This window comes from Lytechinus pictus, chromosome 7 (assembly GCF_037042905.1).
Source record: "Lytechinus pictus isolate F3 Inbred chromosome 7, Lp3.0, whole genome shotgun sequence".
Taxonomy (NCBI): Eukaryota; Metazoa; Echinodermata; class Echinoidea; order Temnopleuroida; family Toxopneustidae; genus Lytechinus; species Lytechinus pictus.
The window spans coordinates 39,115,260-39,141,003 of NC_087251.1; the positions used below are offsets into that span (position 1 = coordinate 39,115,260).

The window sequence follows — 25,744 nt, forward strand, 5'->3', positions numbered from 1 at the left end:
CTTTCCAGTCATGAGTACTGTGCATTTTGGGTGCATCATTTTCCCCATTGCATATAAATTGCATATAAAAGCTGAGATGCCATCTGAAACCTGTTTCAAAGAAAAGAGTATGGAATTAATTTTGATGTGCTCTCAATAGGTGTGGATACTAGATATGCCTGTGATGTCATAGTATAAAGGCCTGTTTCATGAAACATGGACTTAAATGTAATCAAGTACAGTTGTGCTCATTACATTAATATAGAGGTTGACCTTAAACAGCCTTTCACGATCATAACATTTGCTTTTCAGATGAAAATTCTTCCATATTTTTGTTTTTTTCCACAACATGCAAAAAAGGGCATGTTAACAGTTCAGAAACATTCATACCCATTCTATAACTGCATGTTAATAATCAGTGGCATATATCCTTTATTTGCAATGAATCCATCATTGCAAATAAAGGCTATAGTCCATTTATTATTAACTTGCAGTTACATCAGGGGTATGAATTTATTTAAAGAATAAAATGAGAACCTGTATTAGAAATACATATGAAAAAAAAAAAAATGTCGGGGTATGAAAGCTTATATCCAGTGGCGTACCTAGGATTTTTCACAGGGGAGGCAAAACCGTCCGCCAAAAAATTTGACAAGCAAAAAAAAAAAAAAGGTCTTCAATCACAAATGAAGGATTTCGTACCAGAAAAAAATTTGACAAGCAAAAAAAAAGAAAAAAAAAAAAGAGCTTCAAGCTAGTCAGGGGGGGGGGCAATAAAGGTCTTCAAGCTCGTCAGGGGGGGCAAAAAAGGTCTTTCAAGCTCGTCAGGGGGGGGGCAGGGATACGTCCTTTGCATGGGTTGTGGCTCGTCAGGGGGGGCAGACTGCCCCCTCTGCCCCCCCCCCCCCCCCCCGTAGGTACGCTAGTGCTTATATCTCTAACTATGTGACACTAGTTTCAGGTCACATGATCAAGGTCAAAGGTCATTTAGGGTCAACACACTTTGACAGTTGTGGTATTAATTTGAAAATGTAACCTAGGTTAAAATTTTGAAGACTTCAGACAATTTTGTAAGTCCCCATTCCATAAAACTTTGATTATCAGTAATTGGCAAATGGACAAATATAATATCAGGTCAGAAGTTATTTGAGGTCAACGAACTTGGGATTTTATTATCAAATGAAATTTGAGGGGGTTTTTCATCTTTTTTTAAAAATGTATTCATCTTGGTTGTTTTCAAAGTCAGCACTGCTGCTATGTAGAATTGTGTTATGCAGGTACTTGTACTGTTTTGCACGTGTTACCTTTTTTTTTTCATACTTTTGCCCCAATGGGCAAGTTTATTTACAAAAAAAGAACACGTTTACAGAAGTCAAATTATAAACATTATTCAAACAAATGTTTCAACATACTCCATTTCAAATTAAAATCTTTCCTTTTTCCATTCAGATCACAAATGTAACATTAATCCAAATAATAATTTTGTATTACCTTCTTAATCTTCTTAAAATCAGGTACAGTCTTGTTCAACCTCGAGAAATATAATTGTTGTTTTACTAAAATGATAATACAATTCAGGGCATCATTTCGCTTTTCTTTATATCCAAACAAAATATTCTGTGGAGTAAATGTAAGAATAAACATAGGAGATGATATCCACGTTTCTATTTTACTCCAAATATTTCTACTAAAATTACAGAAGTAAAAGAAGTGTTCAATTGTTTCCTTTACAGTATAACAAAATGTACAGCACTCAGTATTGGTGATCTTTAGTTTGAATAAAATATCATTTAAAAACACAATTCTATTGAAAACTTTGTATTGGAAATACTTTATCCGAATGTCAGTTGTAAATCTGAAAATCATCCTATTAAATTCCGGTATTTTAGTGTGATCCAAAATAATACATGTATTTGAATTTTTTCCCCATTTTGCTGCAATAGTTTTGGCTGAATCTTTATTTTCTATCAAAAGTTTATATATACTTTTACACCCCTTTTTATCACTCATTATAGGAGAAATATAAGGCATAACAAATGGTTCACATATTCTATGGTCTAGATTTTGAAATTTTCGATTAAACACACATCTTAGAGCCTGAGAAATTAAAAAATATTCCAAAACAATGACTTTTAAACCAAACTTAGATTCACATTCAGTTAAAGATATAATATTTCCTTCTCGATCTATTAAATCATTAATAAATCTTATACCCTTTTCTTGCCAGTATTTAAAATAAACAGACTTTCCATCTATTTGTATTTTACTATTTTTCCATAAAGGTTGCGCTAGCCAATTGATATTTTCAGATTTTTGAAATATCGAAAATAGCATGGCAAAAAACTCTTTCCAAAATGGATTACTCATCTTTTCCGATATGTTATAAAAATATTCATCTCCATAAAACAGATGGAAAGGCTGTCCCAAAGAGAATCCTAATAGACTTTCTACGTCATCACATTTTCTCAATAGAATTCTTCTCAACCATGTCAATTTTAATGCTTTGTTAAAACAATCTATATCTATCATTTTCAATCCCCCTTCTTCGTATGAACCAAGTATTTGTTCCCTACTAATTTTGTCTGGTTTTCCATTCCATACAAATTGAAAAAATTTAACTTTAATATTTTTCATTAGTTGAGCCGATGGACTGGGGATTGAAAGAAAAAGGTGATTGAATTGAGGCAATAAAAGGGATTTAGCCACTGTAATTCTACCCAAAGGTGTAATATTTCTCTTCGACCATGAAATCATCTGTCTTTTCAATTTATCAAAAATCCTATCGTAATTGAAATCTGGGATCTTGTTAATATTCACATGAAAATCTGTACCAAGATAGCGAAAATAAGTATCCTTTATCAAGTTTACTTCTAATTCAATGTCTAAACTTGTCTTTTTCAGGTTACCCAAAAAAATAATTTGCGTCTTTTGTGAATTGAGTTTAAGTCCAGTAAATTGAGTAAAAAAAGAAATCATCTCCAACACTTTTTGAAAAGACTTATTTGAGCCAGAAATGAATAAAGCCGTATCATCGGCATATTGAAGTATTTTGAATTCTCTTTTGTTTACGCTGATTCCCTCAAACTGGTTTGAATTTCTTATCCACAATGCAAGAATTTCCACACACATAATGAAAAGGTAAGGAGAAATTGGATCCCCTTGTTTACAGCCTCTTTGGATATTAAATCTGTGTGACAATTGAGAATTAACAATAACGCTTGAGTAAGCATTACTGTGCAAGACATCCACCCATCTCTGAAATGACGGACCCACCCCAAAAAACGAAAGAACCTTTTGAATGAATTCATGGGAAATACTATCGAACGCCTTTTCGAAATCTAATAGCATTAAAGTACAAGGTAAATTTTGCTTTTCCGCTAAAGCAATGATATCGTATATTATTCTAATATTTTCCCCAATAAAACGACTAGGTAAAAATCCTTTCTGATCTGTGTGAATGACTACTGATAATACCTTTCGTAACCTATTTGCAAGACATGTAGATAAAATTTTGTATACAACATTAAGAAGAGATATCGGTCTCCAATTTTTAATAAAATGACGGGGCTTATTACCTTTAGGAATTAAAGTTATAAGACCTAAGTTTTGTGAAGGAGATAATTCACCAGTCAAATAAGCATTTTTGACACTTCGTCACAAATAAATTCCTATATCATTAATAAAATACTTTAAAAATTCTGCTGTAAAGCCGTCTTGACCGGGCGATTTACCAATTTTAATCTGTTTAACTGCATCAAGTATTTCTGAATAACGTATATCCCCTTCTAAAACCTCACTTTCTTGTGTAAACATCCTTACTTTATTCAAAGGAATCATAGCAAACAATCTTTCAGCCTCTGATACTGGTTGAAATGTATACAAATCCTTAAAATAAAGATATACTTCTTGTAAAATATCTTCTTGTTGATCAATTAAACAGTTGTTTTTATCGATCAATCTTATAATTGTCTTTTCCACTGATCTCTGTTTTTCTAAATTCAAAAAAAAAAAATTCAAAAAAAAAAAAAACGTGTTACCTGGTTCGAAGAATGTAATTCTTCTTTAACATTCAACATGTCTCTACATTTTCACACTAGTAGCATCATTTTCATGATAGTTTCTCTTATCTCTCCTCCAGAAAGCAATGCATTGAGCAAGAAAACAAGTTTGACTTCTTGAAGGATCTGGTGGAAAATGTACCCACCATTTCATGCGAAGATGACGACTCAAACAGTGGATCAATACAATCTGATAAGCTTCCAAATTCAAGGTGAGATTGGATATTATGCAATTGCAATTCAGCCTCAGATGCAACATTATCTTTGCCTGTCATGTGAACTAAAAATCTTTTTTCATTTTTTTAGAAATACTTTTTTTTTTCAAAAATTTCAAAATTTCACTGAAAATTATGAAACCTGCCAAGTTATTCTAGTTATAAAGGATTACTTATTCATGAAATATTCAAAATAATTATAATTCTTAATTGTAATTCAAAGTTTGTACCAACAATGAAGGCTGATTCCGAATGGGCAGTGCAGGCTGAAAATAATATCTAGATTAATGAAATAAAAATTCTCCTAGTAAAATGCTGAAAATTTCCTCACAATTTGGTAACATATACCGGTAATAAAGTTATTTAATTTCAAATTTTTAAAGCAATATTTTGTGAAAACAGTAATACATGTATGCACACCTTTATCAGGTTGGCTGATGATGACATGTTTCCACTTTCCTTTTTTCTTATGTAATTACATGAAATCATATATATTTTATATTTTCATACATATGTGTATGATATGTCTCCATTGTTACAGAATACATTTCAGCAATGATTATAGGCATCAAATCAGTTGTCAATCCAATTTTTTGTTCATTCTTGGTGGACAAATTTTTAGTAAATATAATGGGGATATCATATGGCATCATCAGATTGCTTTAGCGTATGGTCACGAGACATGCATAAAACTGTTTCACCAACATAATGCCAAACTTTAGAATGTCATCGCCTACATGTAACTTTGTTATTCACATTTCCAATTTTAATTAAAGGTCCAGTATTTTTGTTTGTCTGATTTTACTTTATTCAAATGAAATTATTTTCAGCCTGAGTAGCCTACCCATTTATTGTGATGCAAATTCATGAGGTATGGAGTTAGGCTAATTCTATCCAGATATCACTTTCTCTATTTGCCCAATCATACCCTCTGTCCTTGAAAACATAATAGTATACTTTCAAGTACTAAAGCCTTTCTATTTTTTGTTTTTAGGGAGGGGGAGGGGTTCCAGCAACCCTTCTGCTGCCCCTGTAGCACAGCCCCATTGATAATGATACACATTTTCCCATAAATCGTAGCAAGTTATCTTGGGCATAGGGTTTAATGGGTTAATGGCTAGTACGTAAATTCATTAAACCTAGTCTGACCTAGCAACATTCGTAAACCATGCATTCATCTTTGTCTCAAAAATATGCATGACATATGAAATTATCTAGCTAACAGGTCATTCTGTAATTTGAATGATGATTCCAGTGAAAAATACGGCTAATGATGAATATTTAGCACGTGTGAAACCAAACTAGAACATGATTAGAGTCAAGAACGCTAATCACAGTCACGATAAACAATAGTAATCATTTCAATGATGGTTCAAGATTCACGTATGAATAGGCCCTTAGTCTGACCTGGAGAGCGTTTCATGAAAGGACCTGTCAGACATTTTATCCGACTAGTCCCTTTTTATCCAACAGTTACCATAGTAGCAGTGCCTCTCTGCCAATCAATATCTAGGAAAGTTGTCAGATCTGACAACTTGTCAGACGAAAATGTTGATGAAACGCTCCCCGGGTAGCAATCATGAATCGTGCATTCATTGAGGTTTAGAGTGCCATCATTATAACAAAATTTCCTGAAGGTGATGCACATAGTCAGTAATTTGCAGTTGATTTATGGACACTGGCCTTGTTAATTATCTATTCATGTCAGCCTTTTTTTGCTGGCATGAATAGGTGAGTGTGCTGCACTTTCAACTCAAAAGCAAATTATGCTAATCAGATTTTAATCAAAGATTCAAGTGTACAGGGCATACAGTACATTGTAAAGCATGAGAGAGGTAGAATATCATTTGCTTTTTTCTTGCATTTTATTTCTATCGTGGCTTTATGTAGCGATTTTGTCAGGGTTTTGTGATCTTCGCCTTGCCTGTGTAGCAGAGCCGGCACAAGGGCCGTCATCAACATTTGAACCTTTTCAACTCGTGTGTCCGTACAATGTCAGATATGGTAAATTTTGAAAAAATTGTTCATCTTAGTTGTTTTCAAAGTCAGCACTGCTGCTAATATTGAATTGCAAGATGCAGGCGAGACTGCCAAAAACGTTCTATGATATACCCTGATTGTAGATCAACCCATACGTACACATATTACATGCAATATCTGTCTTGGGTCAGGATAATGCAAGGTTTACCTTATAAATCCTTCCACATTGTTAACATTTTTGTGTGCATTATTTGTTTTATGCAGAAGAAGAAAGGGTATAAGAAGGGATGCCTCGGCTCAAAGCAGTGTCCAGTCGGTAGATGAGCCATCATCAGATGAGGTCAGTTAAAATTAATTTTGTGATCTTGGTATGATCGAAAAGAAATACAGTCAAACCTATTTTATAGAGGCCACCAAAATTGTCTCTCATTTGAAAGGAATTCGTCATATAGAACCTGTCTTAAAGCAACCTTTCTCCAGTGGTCGCTTTTCTGTTTTTCCTCGGGTGGCCTTTAGAGGCGGGTCTAACTGTATAATATTTTAGAATCGATAACTCAATGATTTAAATTGAGAGCGAATTTACCAGTACTAAGTGCTCTCTCATTGATTGTCTGTTATAAAAAGCTGGTCTTAAAAAATACAGAGAATAAATTAGCCTGTAAAATTATGAGCAGAGAGAAAAGAAAATGTTTTGAGAGGATACATGTAAGTTACTTACTTGGCTACTTGGAAATATTATTATTGCTGTAGAAAATTATTGAGTTGTGAATAAGTAAATTAGTTATCATTCAAGTGGACCTATATTACAAGACTACAGTGTTTGGTATGTTGCATTATGGGTTAATAACCAACCAGACTTGAGTAGTGGAGGACTTGAGGTGGTGATATATAAGCTGCTGGTTCCAATATACTTTAAAGCTAGTAGCAAAAAAATGAAAAATAAAAAGGTTTTGCTCCTTGGGAGGAGGAGCAATAAACCAATAGGAAACAAAATAGGCCTGTAATTTTTTTTTGTCTCGCCTGCATAGCAGAGCGAGATTATAGGCACCGCTTTTCTAGTTAATTTTATTATACCAGCAAATAAATATTGCAATTATTACACTTGCACGATTTTGGGGCCCGAACAGTTCACGACTAGTTTACGCATCGAGTCGTGCCACGTCATTCCATGTCGTGAAGTATGCGGGCCAGTGCGGTACAATGCTTAAAGTGTCGTGCCAAAATTTTAAAATTTATAAAATAATAATAGCCAATTTTTATATAGCGCTTTTCCCAGAATGGCTCAAAGAGCATTACAGCTTATTATTACCCCGGTCATTGGATTCATTTCAATCCTGCACAAAAAGTGCACAATTTCCACTGGGGAGCATTCCTTGCATTCATCGCAGCCTCAGTATGGCGCTGGCAAATTCAAACATACAATATCTTTCGCATCCTACCGGGTACCCATTTAGCACCTGGGTCGAGAGTGGCAAAGTGTGGATTAACGCCTTGCCAAAGGACGCTAGACCGCGGTGGGATTCAAACACACGACCCTCTGTTTACAAGGCGAGAGTCAGAACCACTACATCACGGCTCCTCCACCATGTTCATGGCCTCCTAAAACCATGGCATGACAAATTTTGAGGATTATTGGCGTGAACTATTCGTAAACTGTGCGCAACCTCGTCAGGTCAAGTTGTGCCATGGCATGAAAGGCACACATTTCACCACTAGTTCACCACTAGTTTACAAGTAGTTTGCGACAAGTGCAACAATAGTTTGCAAATAGTTCATGCTCCCATCAGAATTGCTCGCCTCAAAGGCATACGCATGTGCAGTTTGGCTATATATCGAACTGCAATTCATGGAGTTCTATTTTATGCTCCAATGAATGATGATGATTTGAATGACGTGACCAATAGCGTATCCAGCATTAACTGACAAAGAAATATATTGGCCATGCACAAGCATAATAGTCAATATTGTCCCCAGACAATTGGGCCCATGAAATGCTTTGAAGGATCTGATGCTGGATAAGCACCTGGTGACAGTGCACAAACTATTTGTAAATAATGCGTGAGCATGTCGTGCCCATGCGTAAACTTGTCGTGAACATGTCATGAACTAGTTGGGACTATGGCACGAACCATTGACGCATTTCCTGCCCCACATTGTCACGAATTGGCACGATAGAATCGTGCCAATGCAGAAATCAAAATTCGTGCAAGTGTATTAGCAGCAATAATATATAAAATGAATCATCAATACTTTGTTTATTTCAAACAGGATTCTTTTGAATCTGACGAATCAGAGAGTAAAGACGAGAGGCAAAGACATCCGGCAGAGACCAGTAATGCCTCAGCAGCTAATTCATCATCATCATCATCACATCCACCATTTCACACAGTACCCCAATCCTACCATAATAGGTGAGTGTGCTGCCAATCGTTCATTATTTTGCAGTATCCTATACTGTGTAAGAAAATTCTGCTTGTTTGTAGTCGTAGTATAGAAATATCAATCAGAAAGTGTGAATTTTGTAATATCATCATCAACAGGAACTTTCCATATGAGCCCAAAACAATCTGGTTCTGTTACTGCTTTCAGTTCTTTTAATAGGCATTTTAATTTCCTTATTTCATTTTGAAAAAAAAAAGAATTTTTACAAAATTGTGCCAACATATAAATAATCTACATATGTCTTAAAGAATAATTGTTGTTTAAGGGTAATTCCATCTGAACAAAAAGCTGAAAATTTTATCACAATTGGATGCATGGTTGGTATGCATATGAGGGAACTAATGACGTCACCCACTCACTATTTCTTTTGCATGTTTTTCATCATTAGAATATGAAACAAGGTTTGGTTCCTTATCTGTTTCTGTTATGGTAACTACCGTGTGAACTCGACAGGACAGCTTTTTGCTGGTATACTGCCTAGCTGGTACATACATGTAACCAATTACCTATGAAACATTTTGCGTCTAAGTTTCAGTCATAGTGGCTGGCTGACCATAAAGACGACAGAAATTACTCTCAATCCTGCAAAATTGGAAAATTCATATAATGAAATACAAAAGAAACAGTGCGTGTGTGCCAGCATCTATCAACTCTTTCATTCCTATAACTGTCTTGTGAAATAAACGAAATTGTAAAATGTTATTTTTTTTTCTTTCTAATTTTATTTATGTATGGTTGCCTAATTAATCAATTAAAATAAATAATAATGATAATAATATGTCCATTTATATAGCGCAGTTCTGACCAGTGTAAACTTTCAGTTGTCAGAAAAAAAATCCCAAAGTCTGTTCATTGATTCAATTGGGCAAAACAAATTGTATTGAGAGATGTCTATAGTTCAGTTCTGAAAGTGAACTGCTTGGCAAGTGGAAATGACGAGGGGAAGACTGATCCAATGGTACCATCTACAGGGAGATTTACTCATTATATGTCCTTTATATCTTTCTTCAGCTTTCCTTATCCAGGGCAGCTTGCATCAGGCGCCATGTACCCTTCCGCAATGCCTCCACCCACGATGCCTCCGCCGCCTCTACTACCTCCTCAACACGGCGCCCTCTCTGGCAATACACCGGCCATGGGGGCGTACCTCGCACCCCAGCCGCAGGCCTCACGGAACAATGACAATGATGAGGATAGCGATGAAGACTATGACGCGTAGTAGCTTTTATAATATAGTATTTGAAGAAATGTGAAAAACATTGTGTGAAACATTAAAAGAAGCACTTTGCCAGGATGCCTTAAAGATTGGTTAAGGGAATGGATCGTAAGGATGAAAAGAGATGGAGACGTTGCTTTGTAAAAAACAAGCCAGGATGACATTCATCAGTGAGATGCCACTTCTTTTCTACCTGCAGAGTTGACCCATCCTGAAGGAGACATTTGCTTGTATTAACAAGTCAGGATGACATTCATCAGAGAGATGCAACTTCTTTTCTACCTGCACACTTGGCCCAGCCGTCTTACAAAGAGTTACGATTGATCCAATCAATCTCAAGTGTATGGAAATCCATCAATGTCATAATTTTTTCTTTAGGAAATTTGCTCAATGTCCTTTGGAAACAAAGAGAAGCATACTGCATTGTCAAGAAAACGGTGAATGTATGAATATACATCATTTCTATAAAATATTTTGAGCAAACATGTATTTTAGATGTTGACGTTGCTGGCTTTCCATAGTTATGATTGATAGGATCAATCGTAACTCTTTGTTAGACGGGGCCCAGGATGACGTTCATCAGGGAGATGCAATTTTTTCTACCTACTGATTTTGACCAGTTTGATGAGAAATACTTATTGAGTGCTTTAGAGATAATCTACTTCTGTGAAGAGAAATGCTTAATTGAGTGCATTTCAGATGATGTATTTCTAGATCTTGGACTCCGATTGAGAGATGGAACTTCTTTCTACCGTTAGTCTTGACCCAGCTTGAAGAGAAATACATGATAGCCCATATTCTGGAATTGCTTTGATTTAGACTCTGGTCTAATGTTGTGGCTAACAGGCCAAGGTCAACGCTGCTGCATATTTTGCATTGCGTAATGCAGGTGAAGCTGCCGCGGGTGCTCCTCATGTCTATAAATTAATATAGGAGATATCCGTTTTGTGAATCAAATTGATGAAAGAAATGTCAGGTTATACATTTTTTTTTATTATGAAATATGTGAATTCGTACGCATTTGCTACTCACGAATCCCATTTTTTTTCTCCGTTTTTTGTCTCGCCCACCAGAGGTGAAGGAGAGACTAAGGGATCCAAATGTTGTCCGTCCATCACAAACATTATGACATATAACTCCACAACCATGAGTCACTTTTCAACCAAACTTGGATGGTAGATGTACTTAGGAGACCTGCATGTACTTGTAATGCTGCAGTTGGAGGTCACATGGTATGGTCAAAGGTCATTGTCAGGTCAACATTAAAGTTTATGTGCAAGGCTTTCTTATGACACAGAACTCCACAACCATAAGTCACTTTTCAACCAAACTTGGATGGTAGATGTACTTCGGGGACCTGCATGTTGTGCTGCAGTCGGAGGTCACATGGTAAAGTCAAAGCTCATTTTGAGGTCAACATTAAAGTTAATGTGCAAGACTCTTATGACAAATGTTATTCCATCCCAGTAATTTACAATGAACTTTTGATACAATTCTGTTACGTGCCCTTGCAAATCACAATATTTCTGGGTACTTTCACAAGTGGGCGAGACACAACATCGCTTTTTTTAATATGCCTTGTTATGAGTTTTATTATGACTATTGTGTAGCTCCAAGGAGCAGGTCCAAGCTATTATATCCGTGCTGACAGTTCAAAGTACATGTATCTGAATTTTCTGTTTCATTATTGGATGCATACCATTTAGAACATGGTTACTAGGAGTAAACATATTCATTTGTTAATAAGTTTGGAAATAATTTGCAAGTACTATGAGGCTCAGAATTAAGATGGTGTGGTAATTAGGTTTGGTAGATAGATGTAGAGTTCACTTATTTTGCAACTTTCTTGTGATGAGGTTAGTATTTGTGTTTGTTTTATTGGAATGATTTACCACTTATAATTAGGCAGTCTCCATTACTAGAAACCGTTCCTACAAAGCAGAAAAGCATTGGAAACCCATCTTTTTTGTAGTATGTAGTTCTAAGATTAAAAATTCCATTCAATGGATTCATTGTTAGGGCCTTGGGCATAATGGGAAAAGCATAGTATTATATTTTGTGTTGACTATTCTGCAAAAGTGGATCCAAAGGTTTTCCAGAGTTTTCACCTATTGTTTTTATGATTAATCTCTGGTTTTTTACCCTGGATCTACTTGTCGTAGAATTTTTAACACCCCCCCCACCCCTGGAATTCTTTCCACAATACCTAAATTCATATTATTGTAAAGTCTCATTATCACTCATTGCAATGAAGTGGCATCTCTTTTGTGTGTGTAATTATGGAATGTGCAGTCACCCTGAATATAGGGCAAAGTCGAAAGTGAAATTTGCAAACTGTTTTCTAATCAGGTTCTAAATTTCTTGTAAACATGCTATGTGTTTTGTAAGCACCCATTTCATTAAGGGTTTTGTTTTAAGTGAAATTCTTGAATGTTCAACAAACAATGAAACCAACGTCTCAATCTTGTTTTTACAGCAAACAACAAATTGTTTAATCTGGCACCCAATCTATCCTTCATTTTGTTTTTGCATTGCTTCTGCATATTTACCAGGACTGCACATTTCATGATTGCATAAACATAACAATCTTTTTAACTGTAAAATTTGACTTGTAGAATTTATTTTTTTAGGGTTCATTTGCAATCAAAGAGCTATTAAATTTCTAAATTAGTGATATGTCATACCCCTGATGCTGTAGTCCATTTCTTCAAATATCAAGGAATCATTTGAAATTTTAGAAATTAGGTCTGTAATATATTCTTAGGCTGGCAAGGCAGATGGACAAATTTTATTATGTCAAGAATCCATCTGATTTCTTTTTTCCATAATTACAATAATATATGATGCCAGTTGTGTGTTTCTCTTCTTAAGAAAATCAACCAATTGTATAGGCTTAGTACATGTATTAGAAAGTGATAGTATATTGTGAGATTGTTTTAGAATTTTGAACAGTTTATGGCACTCAGCAAATTTCCGGAAGGTGTTTCACAATCAGATGAATCTGACGTCAATTAATGTTCAAGTATTAACAATAACATGCACATGATATTATTGTGCAGTCCCATTGATTCATATGGCATATGCAGTAGAGTATGTCTTCTGTGCGCGATCCAACCAATTTTTAGTCACAGTTAAATCTTTGTGAAACACCCCTCTGATTTGTTACAAGCCATCCCAAAACCAGCATTTAGTTGCCAGGATCTCTTTAAATAGCTAATTTTAAAATGATAAAATTAGTTTATCTAAAAGAGTATCTTTTCTTCTCAATACTGTCAAAATTTGAAGTTGTAAAATTCAATAAAAGACGAGGTACAGGAGTTTCATTACACCCTTATTTCGGACTTCTTGGAAGTTTCATGGAGATTGCTCAGAGTGCACATCTCTTGCTTGAGTGACCCCTGAACTTCAAACCTTGTTTTCTCCTAATGTTTTGAAGCGCTCATTGAATTTCTTCTACCTTCTATCAAGTACTTTTAATGGTTACTGTTGTTCCATTTCGACAAGTTCAGGTTTTGACAATCATTTGTAAGCTTAGCATGTGCTTTTTCAAGCTCAATGAAATTTCCAAAACTCATTTGAGCGACTTATTGATGGTTTTGGCATGGCATATCACATCTCTCTCTCACGTCACATGTAATATCAGATAGCTTGGACCTGCTCTATAGTGTACGATAGTGTACGATTGTCTGTATTATATGATTGCTTTGTATTCATGATTTTTTTTTCTTTCTTGGAGAAAATGTAAGGCCAGCAGCTGAGAAGATTCATTCAGGTTACAGGACCATAGCAGTTGACCTCAATCGATTGATGGTGGTAGGCTCTGAACCTCACAAACATGGCTTCCTGTCTGGTTTAAGCTGGGATCTTCCTGCCAGAATCACACAATTTGTGACATCACTACCAAGAGATCTATTTTTCAGTGTACAGAGAAGGGCACTGGACACTTGTGCATGATATACAACTCACCACAATGTAAGTGCTTTATTAATGATTTCAATGATATTTTGTGTAGCCTAGAGTATGTGAGGCAATGCAATCGGTTTTCCAGTATGCTGAGGGCAATAACTAGTGTGGAAACAGTGGGCAGAAATTTCCCTACCATCAGGATTTTTATCCATATTTTACTTTAATTGCAATTTTTAAATTTGTGAAATTTTAATCAGTTGATTGTAGTCTTTAGTATATACCTCCCTGTACTAATCTGTTCCAGCTGTTGCTTTAAATTCATCTGTTTCACATCATTGCAACATGTTATTTGTCATGACTGATATTATAATGTGCTAAGAAGATAAAAATATTCTTTTACAAGGAAATTCAGATATGTTTACAGACTTTGATCCCATTAATTTGTTTAATTACAGAACCACTACAGAGCAGTGTGAATTATTTTGCAATATATTTATTCCCTTTTCTGTACATGTTAATTTTTTGGACATCACTTTACGTGGTCATTTCACTATGAACCTACATTAACCTCATGTTTATGCTAATGCCGATGGCACCACCAGAAACAAAAGGTTTGCGCGAGTGCCGAGTTTGTATCCATCATGTAATCATAGAATGTGAAGAGATAATGTGGACTGCACGAATGTTTAGATATGTGATGATCAAGGTAGATTCTCAATATAGGTTTGTCTGCCCAAATCTTCAATTTCGGATATAAAATTTTCACCCATTTTTGTGAGGGTTGTATGCTTCAATGATTCTCCCACAATGTGTAAAAAAAATATGCTCCTTAAATCACAGCAATACATGTCTAGAATCTAGTTTCAGAAGTGCAATGTTGAATTTTGATTTCTAGAGCCTTGCCAGTGTAGTGTTTCAAGTTGAACCTTATCACCTTATTTGTAATGGGGATTTGCATGTTCTTCAAATTTCATTGGAGCGATTTAGCCAAGATGGCTGTAGGCCTTGTTGGCATTAAGATTGATCAAAAACTGGTTTGCACTCCAAGTTGACGCAGATAACCATTTGTGCCTACACAAAGAATTGAAGAGAGCAACTGTTGACTTACGTTAGAAGTGTCTTCCAGAAATCTGTTTCATGTGCAGCGTGACATCTTTGTATTTGGCATTTGGAAATCTGGTGTGTTAATCTTCAAGTACTGTCTGACAATGCTGTTCTTTTCAGCTTACGCATGATATCCAGAGCTCTTCAAGATCTCATGAAAGTCACACATGTATGGGACATTCAAATGCTGATATTTTTGTGAGTGTTGGCCTCTTTGTGGCAGGGTTCCCAGCCCATCAGGGAAATCAAGGAAAATTGTTTTACTTTTTTCCAGTCAGGGAAAAATCAGGGAATTTGAAAAAAAATACCTAAAATCAGGTAAAAATGCCTCAAATGAGGGGAAAATCAGGGAATTTGATTAGCCCAAAAGTTGAAAGCACGGTAGTCAGTCAGACTGTTATATTTTTCTTGCATATCAAAACAACATCCATTGAATGACTGGTTATGGTGCTACTAATTAGTTTTACACTATTGTTTTCATACTGAAAATACATGTAATTCACTGCAACAACTTAGAAAACATGCAAAACTAGGAATTGGTTTAAATAATGATCAGGGAATTTTTTAACTCCATCAGGGAAAAATCAGGGATTTTTTTTTTCTTGAAAAGCTGGGAACCCCGTTGTGGTGGCATTAGAGGAATCCTCAGTGGATCTAGTTCCAGATGATCATGTTTGTTCTTTTTTCATCCATTAGTGATGTTTCCCCGTGTTTATTGGATTTTGCCAGATTTATTTGACTCTGATGAAATGAAAGGAACTGTGAAGTCTTGGTTTCATAAGTTCAGTCAATAAAGAATATTCTGTGCTCTTCTCACATGCTGATATTGTCACCAAAAGGGAAGCTACATACATTTTCTGGCTTAGTCTGCTAGTGTAAAGCCTCATTTTGAATTATAAAAGGCAGATCATTTAGCCTTTGTCAACATTGCTTTTCTGTGTCCAGGAGGAAACCCTTTTTATTGGGAAGGATTTAGGATAGATTTCCCATGTAGAGGGAAGTTCACCAAGTTCAGGTATTCAGAAATGTTGTCCCTGAAAGTGAAGAGAAACTTTGGTTTACTGTGTTAAAGGTATATGTGCTTAGCATTGCCACTTGTATATTCACTTCCTAATATCGTTACTGTATCCCCTTCTTGCTCATCAATCCCAAAGAAACATACAAAACAACAATTTTCCATCAACAATTAGGGAGTAGCCTGCCAGAAAGACCGAGCCGGCTTTTATTACCAATGTTCTCTTGCCACATTGTTACAATTTCAGATTAGCAACAAATATTATAATCATTTGAAAACTTGAGACAATCAAAATTATCTAATAACCCGATCAAAATATCAACTGATATTATTTTTCATATCTAGAACAAGATAAATTTTTATCTGTACTGTAAACGATATGGAACTCTTTCCTTAAGTTCCATACCCAGACCAATTTCCTTAGGGTGAAAAAACCAGAGATAAACTGTATAAGGAAAAACCTAATGGAAAATCGCCTTAAAAGAATTCAGGTCAAAAAATGAGCTGAATTTATTTATGAACAACAATTCTAACCGTTCTAATTTTTTTTAATTTTAAATATTTAGGTGTTGTAAAAAGATCTGACAAAGCTAGAATGGCTACCACGCCTTCCTCCTTCCCAGTTATACCTTCCCAGACATTCCTTTCTCCTCAAGCACAATAAACTTCCACCTGCATAAAATATTCAAACCTTCCCGCTTCCGCAGGCTCGTGGCCACTCGCCACAGAACCTGTTACGTAATCATTCATGAATGTTCATATACAAAGTTTTCCTGCTCTACGATGTACCACAGGAAAATACAAATATTGGGAGAATGGCCTCCACTCAGTGATTCAGTTCGCCTGTAAGCCTTCATCTTTTCCTGAAGCTTGATAGGAAGTGGTGCTGGGCCGTCTATCCACCTAATTTCCAGTCTGTGGGTGGGGCAGTGATTGGTAGATTGTTCCAACTGTCGGTGGCCCTTTGGCTAAAGAAAGGATTTCCTCCATCCATTCTGGAAAAAAGTTTGGTAATTCTTTTTTATCTGATGCAGTCTGTGAAAGTTGACTTTGCTTCTTAATTGCGTTTTTTTGGTTATAGTTTCCTACATCCAGTCTGGAAGCAGTTTTGGGAATTTCATAAAATGCAGTCAGTGAAAGTTGGCATAGCTTCTTGATGACCATATGGCATTAGAATTGGTTTGCTATATCCATGGAAAGAATTTTTGGAAATTTCATTTGGTGTCGTCTCTAAAATTTGACATTGCACTTCACTACTAGGGGTCATGCATTGTATTGTAATGATAGATAGGGGATTATAAACCATTGTGGGATATAAAGTGTACTCCCTCAGGACAAGCCTATGTTGAGGTCCTAACTTATTAGATCTATCTATCATTGTCGGTGCCTCGCCTGATCACTCAGAGTTCATGGTTATATGATGGATACATTATGCAAGCAAACATTTGGTTCTAATCAATAAATCAAAATGCAGTGTTCCTTGAAGTTCATATGAACACAGTTGCATTAATGTACAGAAAAGGGTCTATTTATGTGCAAAATTGTAATATATTCCATTTGCTCATTCAAAAAGAACCCCCCCCCCCCCAATAAAAAAAGGAAAAAAAATCATCAACCAATGAACAAATTATTAAAAGTGTCATACAAATTCATTAATTAGAAAGTCAAAAAGGGGCCTAAGCTTTCGATCCTAGTTGAATCTTCGTCGGAAGATGAAGATTCTCCGACGAAGATTCTGCTAGGATCGAAAGCTTAGGCCCCTTTTTGACTTTCTAATTTACTCCATTGGCTCTCTTTTATTAGATAAGCAGTTTTCAGCAGCTTCTTTTTGCCATCAAATTCATTAATTGATAAACGTACGAGATATGAAGAAAATGGTTAATAATAATACTCAAAATATTAAATAGAAAATTAGAACATTGTAATATCAGTCATGAATAATAAATGTTGAAATGGTGTGAAATGATGGAAGATTGGCAGATAAGGGGAGCATTTCATGAAGAGTTTTGTCAGCGATTATCACTGATTAGTGTGCTCTAAGCCAATCAGATGCAAGGATTTTTTGGGGAAAATCGCTGACAAAGATATTTATGAAATGCTTCCCTGGATGGATAGTACAAGGAGGTATGGAGAGAGAGACTACAATGAATGGATTAACTGGTAAACTTGTAGAAAGGAAGAGAAAAGGGTATAGGATGGGGGAGGGGTTGGGGTAAACCCCACCCGTTACAACTGTTGCCCTAGTAACATAATTGCTTGGAAAATCAATGCATTGTCTTTCATACTCTTGGCTACACAATATATCATTAAAATCATTCATAAAGCACTTTCATTGTGGTAAGTTGTAGACCGTGCACAACCATGTCCAGTGCCCTTCTCTGTACACTGGAAATGGGTCTCTCAGTAGTGATGTCACATATTGTGTGATTTTGTCAAGAAGACCCCAGCTCGGACTAGGCTGCTGGTCATTTTGTGAGGTTTGGGGTTCACCCCATTGATTCAAGAGGTCAGCTGCTATGGTACCTTAAAGCTTGAATGAATCTTCTTGGCTGCTGGCCATTTTTTTTATATTTCATTTTTCTATGAAAAATTAAATCTTTGCCGCCTTTAAATAATTTGCTTATTTGTGCATATGGAGTATTTGTATTCTGTGAAACGGTCCAGAAACTGACTTCCTCCTCCCCCCCTTTTTATTGAAATATCCTTTGTTACCCCAACCCAACTTCTCTCGCCCAAAATCACAAAGGTGATTTTGAGAACCATCGCTTGAACCCTTGGTTTATGCAGATTTTCTGTATGAATTATGCCCAATGCTGATGCGCGCTTTTGTCAAAGTGTACCAAATTGATGCCCATTGCCTTGGTAAAATATGCTATTTTACACAGGAAATCTGCATAAACCATGGGTTTAACCAATGGTTTTAAAAACCACCTTTGTGAATTTGGGCCCATATGTTTGAATCTAGGGCCCCATTGCATAAAATTGACTAAATAAAGTACCTTTGCCATCCAATATTACTTTATTAGTTACCATTGGATGGCAAAGTTACTATAATACACATCATTAGGGGCATAAGTAAGAATTACACACACAAGATACCTTTGAAATGGCTCTAACATGTCAGAGACGAAGCTGAGGGCGTTTCAAGGTAACAAGTGTGTGTAAGTATTCTAATGCTAGGCAAAATGATGTGCGTTGTGTTTGATAAAATAGTGCTATGGATCCTTATTTGATAAACCATGACCGGTCGTTAATACCAGTCATTTGAAATTCTCTTTACCTAAAATAAGTGACTGGTCATGCGATTGATTTTTAGCCAACCGCTTGATTAGGATCCATATCACTGTTTTATATTAACTTTTATGCAATAGGGCCCAGGGCCAGTATACCGAAAATTGTGTTATCTTTGCCAACGTGTACGCCATCTACCTACATTGCAGAGTTTTATCGAGTAGGTCATTTATGCAGTTCAAATCAACTATAAATACCACTTTTATAATTGTTATGACGATAAACACTGAAAAAGGTAGTACAAAAGATAAGTAGCAAAAGTACAAAATTTGGATGGGGGCCATACATTGCGTATGGTGCAGAATAATTTAAATTCTTAAGTGTTGCAAGTGAGCAAAGCGAGCCAGCAAAAAAATTAACCTTTTTGATCTGAAAAATTAATTTTGTTATTGATTTTGACAATATATTTGAAAAATAAACTATTTCATCCTTTTTCTTTTCTTTCTTGGCCATGCGCGCCATTGCTAAAGATAACACAATTTTCAGAATACCAGTCAGCTTTTAGGTTTTCTTGGGTTCTGTAGTGTGTAGAAAGTAAACCAAATTTAGAAGATTTATGTTTACTGAAGTAATTGTACAAATTCCTTTTTTTCAAACAAATTTAAAATTTAAAAGTTGGCTTAAGGTTTCCAAATACAATTTATAACTTTTTCGTGTTTTGAAAGAAAGTTTGAAATAAAAAATTCAATTTATGTATTTTATGCCTTGACCGAGTCATTTGCAACTCGGCATTTGGTGATAGTTCAGTATTAAGTCTTGGATTTCCATTTTTAATTTGGATTACCTTTTTACACGCTGTATAAGCCAAACATTCAAGCCTTCTCATCTCTCATCATGTTGCAAAATGGATTGACATTGAGGCAAACTTTCCCTACTTTCAAAGTAATGATAGTTGGAAATGACATGGCAGTAAATTTTCCATAATCCAAAAAAAAATCATGACTGGTTCAGTCATTAGGCAATGCCTCAATATCAATGCACTTTGCAACATTCCCCTCTTACTTCAGTTTATAGTAGCGAACTTCACAAAATGAAAATAATTTTGTTGAATAGATTTTTATTTTGATAGCATATTTTTAATTTGTTTTTGAAGAGCATTTTTCGACAATGTGCTGTTATATTTTTTCACATTTTACTTGTATTATTGAATAAAAAACCTATGTGGAAAGAGAATATATGGATTTAACAAAGCAAGAATAAATATTCAAATTGAAAATTTGCACTGCTAAGTTTTCACTAGTTTTTTTTTTATACATCAATCATGAGGAGTTTTGGATCTGAGAATTAATTAATTCTTTTGCTGAAGTGTTGTTTGTTTTTATCAAGTTTTATATGAAGTTCACTCTTGGTACACATCTACATAAAGGGGCTTTCATAATTGGTTGCTCGACTGTTCATGAGCATTGCTATGGCGTGCAAAATATATAGTAATGAAAAGGTCGCACAACCAAGAGTGAAAGTCCCTACATAAGAGTAGATTAAGAGAGAATAGTAGAAGAAAACAGAGGGGAGTAGGATGGGAGGGGGGGGAGAGGGGGTGGAGAAGGACAGAAAGCAAGAGAAAATGACAATTAGAGCGAGGTGATGAAAAGAGAGAGAGAAACGGCAAAGGAAGGGAAATTGAGAACAGTAGAGGTGAGTATTGGCGGCGGAAGCCAAAAAAATTAGGGGGGGGTCCACCTGAAATTTTGGGATGGACACAGGAAACAAAATTGACAAGCAAAAAAAAAAAAAAAAAAGGTTATCAACACAAATTTTAGGGGGGGGGGTCCACCTGAATTTAGGGGGGGGACGCAGGAAACAAAATTGACAAGCAAAAAAAAAAAAAAAAAGGTTATCAACACAAATTTTAGGGGGGGTCCGTCCCCCACCTCAAATTTAGGGGGAGACATGACCCCCCGCCTCTCCCCCCCCCCCCCGCTTCCGCCGCCTATGGAGGTGAGTTAAAATACAACATCTGCAGAATGAGAAAGGGGATGAAAAATATGCAAGAGATTGGTTGAGACAATTTGGACATGACAAGGGGTACAGGGTTAAGAAAGAATTAATATTTTAAATAATAAAGTTGAATTCGAAATTCATGACAGATTGAAAAAATAATGACTGGTTATTACTTTAAGAAGGGATTGTGAGGAACGACTATCTTCTGTTAAAAAAAAGAGACAAAGAGAAAGACAGAGAAGGGGGTGGGCAATCATAGTTTTTTCGAGAAAGAAAGTTGGGAAGATTTACTAAGGAAAGCGATAAATTAATGAATGAAAATTAACAGAAACAAGTAGTCATGTAGAAGAAAATAATGAATTACCTACATTTGTGATGAAAATACAAGTTTGAAAGGAAAGCGACAGGGAGAGAGAGGGAGGGGATGAGAGATTGACAAAGTTAAGGCCACCGCACACCTCACGACTGGTCTACGACCCAATTTTGGAACAAATTACATTTTGCTTATTTCTGATATCGACAGTTTTTTTTATTCAATTTCAAATTGAAGTCGATCGTAAGATTGCTATGACGTCATTTCGATGTGATATTGACTTGAGATAAGAAAGGAACCCAAGGAAGCATCGTGGATTCGAATTAACATATTCACAAGATAGAACTTTGCACAATTAAATGTTCCAAATCAGAGCATTAGAATTAAAATTTACGACGTTTTATTCCAAAATCGGGTGGCAGACCAATCGTTACCGACACGAGAATAAATACAAGTAGCCAAAAAAGATGTATCACGACAATTTAATGATCAGGGGGCGTTTCTACTTATGTTCCTATGTAGATAACTTAGCAATGGGCCCCGTCTTACAAAGAGTTGCTATTGGTCCGATCAATCGCAACTATGGAAAGTCAGCAACATCAACATCTATTATGCATATTCAAAATATTTTCTAACTATGATTCTTGAAAATTTGCTGTGCTTTCTCTTTGTTTACAAAAAAACATTGTGCAAATTTCCTGTAGATAAATTATGACACTGATGGATTTCCATAGAGTTACGATTGATTGGATCAATCGTAACTCTTTGTAAGATGGGGCCTTGAAGAACATGTTCCGGTCGTGCGTAACTGAAACACCATCCAGATAATACAAAGAATTCTAAATATCTTTACATCGTTTACAGGGGAACTTACATGGATTTACCAATATTTTGTTATCAACCTTCGATAGTGACCTAAATTATATTAATCCATTTGCTGAAATTTGGTAACCATTATTCGTTTTAAGTAAAAGGGACGTATACTAAAAGTATATCATTCAATATTGTAATTGTAAAAAGCCAGTGAAGGAAATGCTTCTCTGTCATAGACTAATAAACTGAAATTGATTATTTTGAAACTAAAATAGATTAACCTATGACTTTTGACCTGGATCATGACCTAAAACTCATGTCAAATGATCATTGATACTTAAATTATTATGTTTCATAAAATAGTTCCTTTATGATTTCAAAGTTATAATGATATCTCTAAAGCTTAACATTGGTTACGCTTTTAATGTGAATATACCACCACTCAAAGTTAATTGACCTTATGACATTTTTTTCAGTTCAATTCAAATCGAGTATATTCATATTTCTTTAAAAACACATCAAAAATACATTTGAAGTTTATATGATCTGAAACTCTTGCAAGATAGCCCTTCTGTCCAGGTTTCAAGAAAACATTCATATACTTTCAAAATTAGGATGACATTTCAACCCGGCATTTCAAAAATATTTTAAAACCTTTTTTTTAATGCTGACGTAGGAAAAGTGGCGCCTTAATGCGAGGCAAATATAAGATAAATTGTCGTATGCATGAAGGTGAACCAATTTGGTTGACACATTTTTTAAAATCGAATCCTGTTGTAGAATTTAATTCTCTTCATGTAACGTAAAGTCCTTCAGTCGATGTCAAACCGGTGTAAGACCAACTGGATTATTGGTGACCCCTCTTACCATGGTGAGACGAGCGCTGCATCGGGTGAGCTTTCCCAACTTTCCAACCATCTTATCATCCACGTCCACATCCTATTCTTTCTCATGATAAATCTGGGATGCTCTCAAATGGGAAATCGAATTTGCTGGTAAATAATTACGTCAGACCTCATCTCACCATAAGGTATACACGGCTGCCTTCCAGGTAATATTCTCTTATCCACCTGACCTGCCATCACCTTCTGATGAAAAACTTCTCCATTTCCCGTGGTCCATGCCGCATGGAAGGTGATGTGTTCTCAGTTGTAGGCCTCCTCCACTTGGTCGATCTGGACCATGCATGCAGGTTGACTATAGAGTACTGAAGCGATGACGTCAGTTGCCATGGTGTCATGGCGGCCTGGTTCTAAACAAATGAATCCGCCGAAAGAAAACGTGTGTCTCTCATAGGAGAAAATGGCTGCTATCGGAATTTGATCGCTTGCAACCTATTTTTCAGACTAACCAATGTCATACAAAATGTGTACAGACGATCGGCAGCTGCGACTCTGTTTAGAACCAGCCCGCCATGACAACATGGCAACTGACGTCACACTTCGGTACTCTATTGCGCCGACGACGAAAAGAAAAAAAAAAAAAAGGAAAAGAATACAAGTGAAAGAGTCTGTTACACATATTTTCTCTTGTAGGTCACACCCCCCCCCAAAAAAAAAATAAATAAAGTGTTGCAAGGTAAATTTTTCATTATTGAAAGTTGGCAGTCAATATGGTGACGTGGCTCACAGCCAAAAATGCACGATCAAAGTTTCAATGATATATTATACATATAGTTACAATTACAGTTAACATATTTGTAACTCTGACATATTTCCTTTATCTCGGTCCCGTTTCATAAAGACTGGATGATTTCTAAAAACAACTCTATCAGCCAATTAAATTGAATGATTTTAGCAAGTTTTAAATGTTATTGCGAATTTGTTAATATGTTTTACCAAACGGGTCCCTGGTATGTCTTGTATCAATAAAGGACCTCTGTTACCCAATTCAAGTTGTTTCGTACTGACATAGAGCGCTGGATGCGACTCATGCATGAATGATGTCATCTTTAATTTATTCAAAATATCCACCAAAACAAATTTGGACTAACTAACAAAAAAATATTTGTCAGTTTGTTTAGTTTTATGTCCCTTAAAAAGCTCCCGATCTCATTCAAGCAGTGACATCAGATATCAATCAAGGTCAGCGCCGTCGTCTAACATTTTACAATAAACAATGGCATGTGCTCGGAGTCCCTAAAGATTCTCTGCTCTCAAACATTACACTGCCTTTCACTTGCTAGTGATGCCTCACCATGCCTGACATATAGCACCGAGTATGTTCAAATTGCAAACTGGTGGTTATCTCCCATCTCTGGTGAAGCTACATATTACTGGCCCTTAATTAGCTCAACGGCAATTAGTTGATGGTGTCACTGTATTCAAGGATTTAGAACTCTTTTAATAATAGTAATAATAACCATAATAATAATGATATTATTATCATTATATTAAAATCAACTTTTTGATGTTTTAAGTACTTCACAGAATCTTTCTTAATCCTTCTGGGTCTGTTTCATAAAGCATTACAAATTATGGCTACTTTGTAGTTATGGCAACTGCCATGGCAACAATCAAATCAAGGACCACTGCAGTTACAATAATGGCAAAACTGTTGTAATTGTAAACTTACATTTCAAACGGGCCCCTGGTCAATTTTCTTACACTACCAAAAATTATCATATATTATACATGTATCATTTATTATAAAAACCAAAAAACTTTTCTGACAGGAGCCATCCTTTCCCTTTGTCTCATGACAAAGAGGCTGTGTCACATCTTAATTCATGTTTAGCAGGGTATTCTCATCTGTCTCATTGGACTGAAAGAAAATGGTTGTTTTTATTTGTTTTTCCTCAATTTATTTCAGTATGCTCTAAACAAGTGAAATAATATTTCTTTTTAAATTGCGAGGCATAAGGTCGCCTGCTTATTTTATTTTTTAATAGGGGTTCAATAAGTTTTGTTCTGTAGATATTTTTTTAGGAGGATATTTTTGGATAGAATTGGACTTGACCACATCGGAACGTGAACTGTCTGAAAAAATATTTAGGTGGATATGGGCAAAGTGAACATTCATATTTTGCTGCATATAAAAGTGTTCTACAGACAAAAGCATTAATCAACTATGCGTTGAAATATAAATCCGGAGAGGACGTTTTTGGACAGAAATGGCACCCACTCGGGGTTAATAGTCACGGAAAATCAATTCATCTGTTACTTATAGTTTGTTTTTATAATTTCAATGACATTTCAATTATAAATTATGATTGGTAAGACGATGCTTAATGATTGCAAGAATTCAGATAGGAAAGAGTTCCTCTTGCGACAGCCACCCAAAATAACAAAAGATTGATAATTACACACACTCGATTCTGCTCGAAAATTTGACGGAATAAAGCCATATTTTGGTGTATATGGAACTCTTGCCCATATATGTTCTATATTCGGGCTAGATATATTATTTTGAACTTTCTCCATGTTTTTATTTTTAATTTTGGGTGGCTGTCGCAAAAGGAACTCTTCCCTA

The 25,744-nt window shown here is 35.6% G+C and overlaps 1 protein-coding gene across 1 annotated transcript in view; it reads left to right on the top strand.

Moving 5' to 3' along the window:
* The window catches only part of LOC129265208 (dr1-associated corepressor-like), a 41,628-nt gene extending 24,127 nt beyond the window's left edge, over nt 1–17,501 (top strand). The window contains exons 4-7 of the mRNA XM_064102655.1: nt 4,118–4,249; nt 6,497–6,572; nt 8,501–8,643; nt 9,686–17,501. Coding sequence (XP_063958725.1) covers nt 4,118–4,249; nt 6,497–6,572; nt 8,501–8,643; nt 9,686–9,893 — 559 coding nt within the window. The 3' untranslated portion in view covers nt 9,894–17,501. The remainder of the gene's footprint in view (nt 1–4,117; nt 4,250–6,496; nt 6,573–8,500; nt 8,644–9,685) is intronic.
* The last annotated feature ends 8,243 nt before the right edge of the window (nt 17,502–25,744 follow it).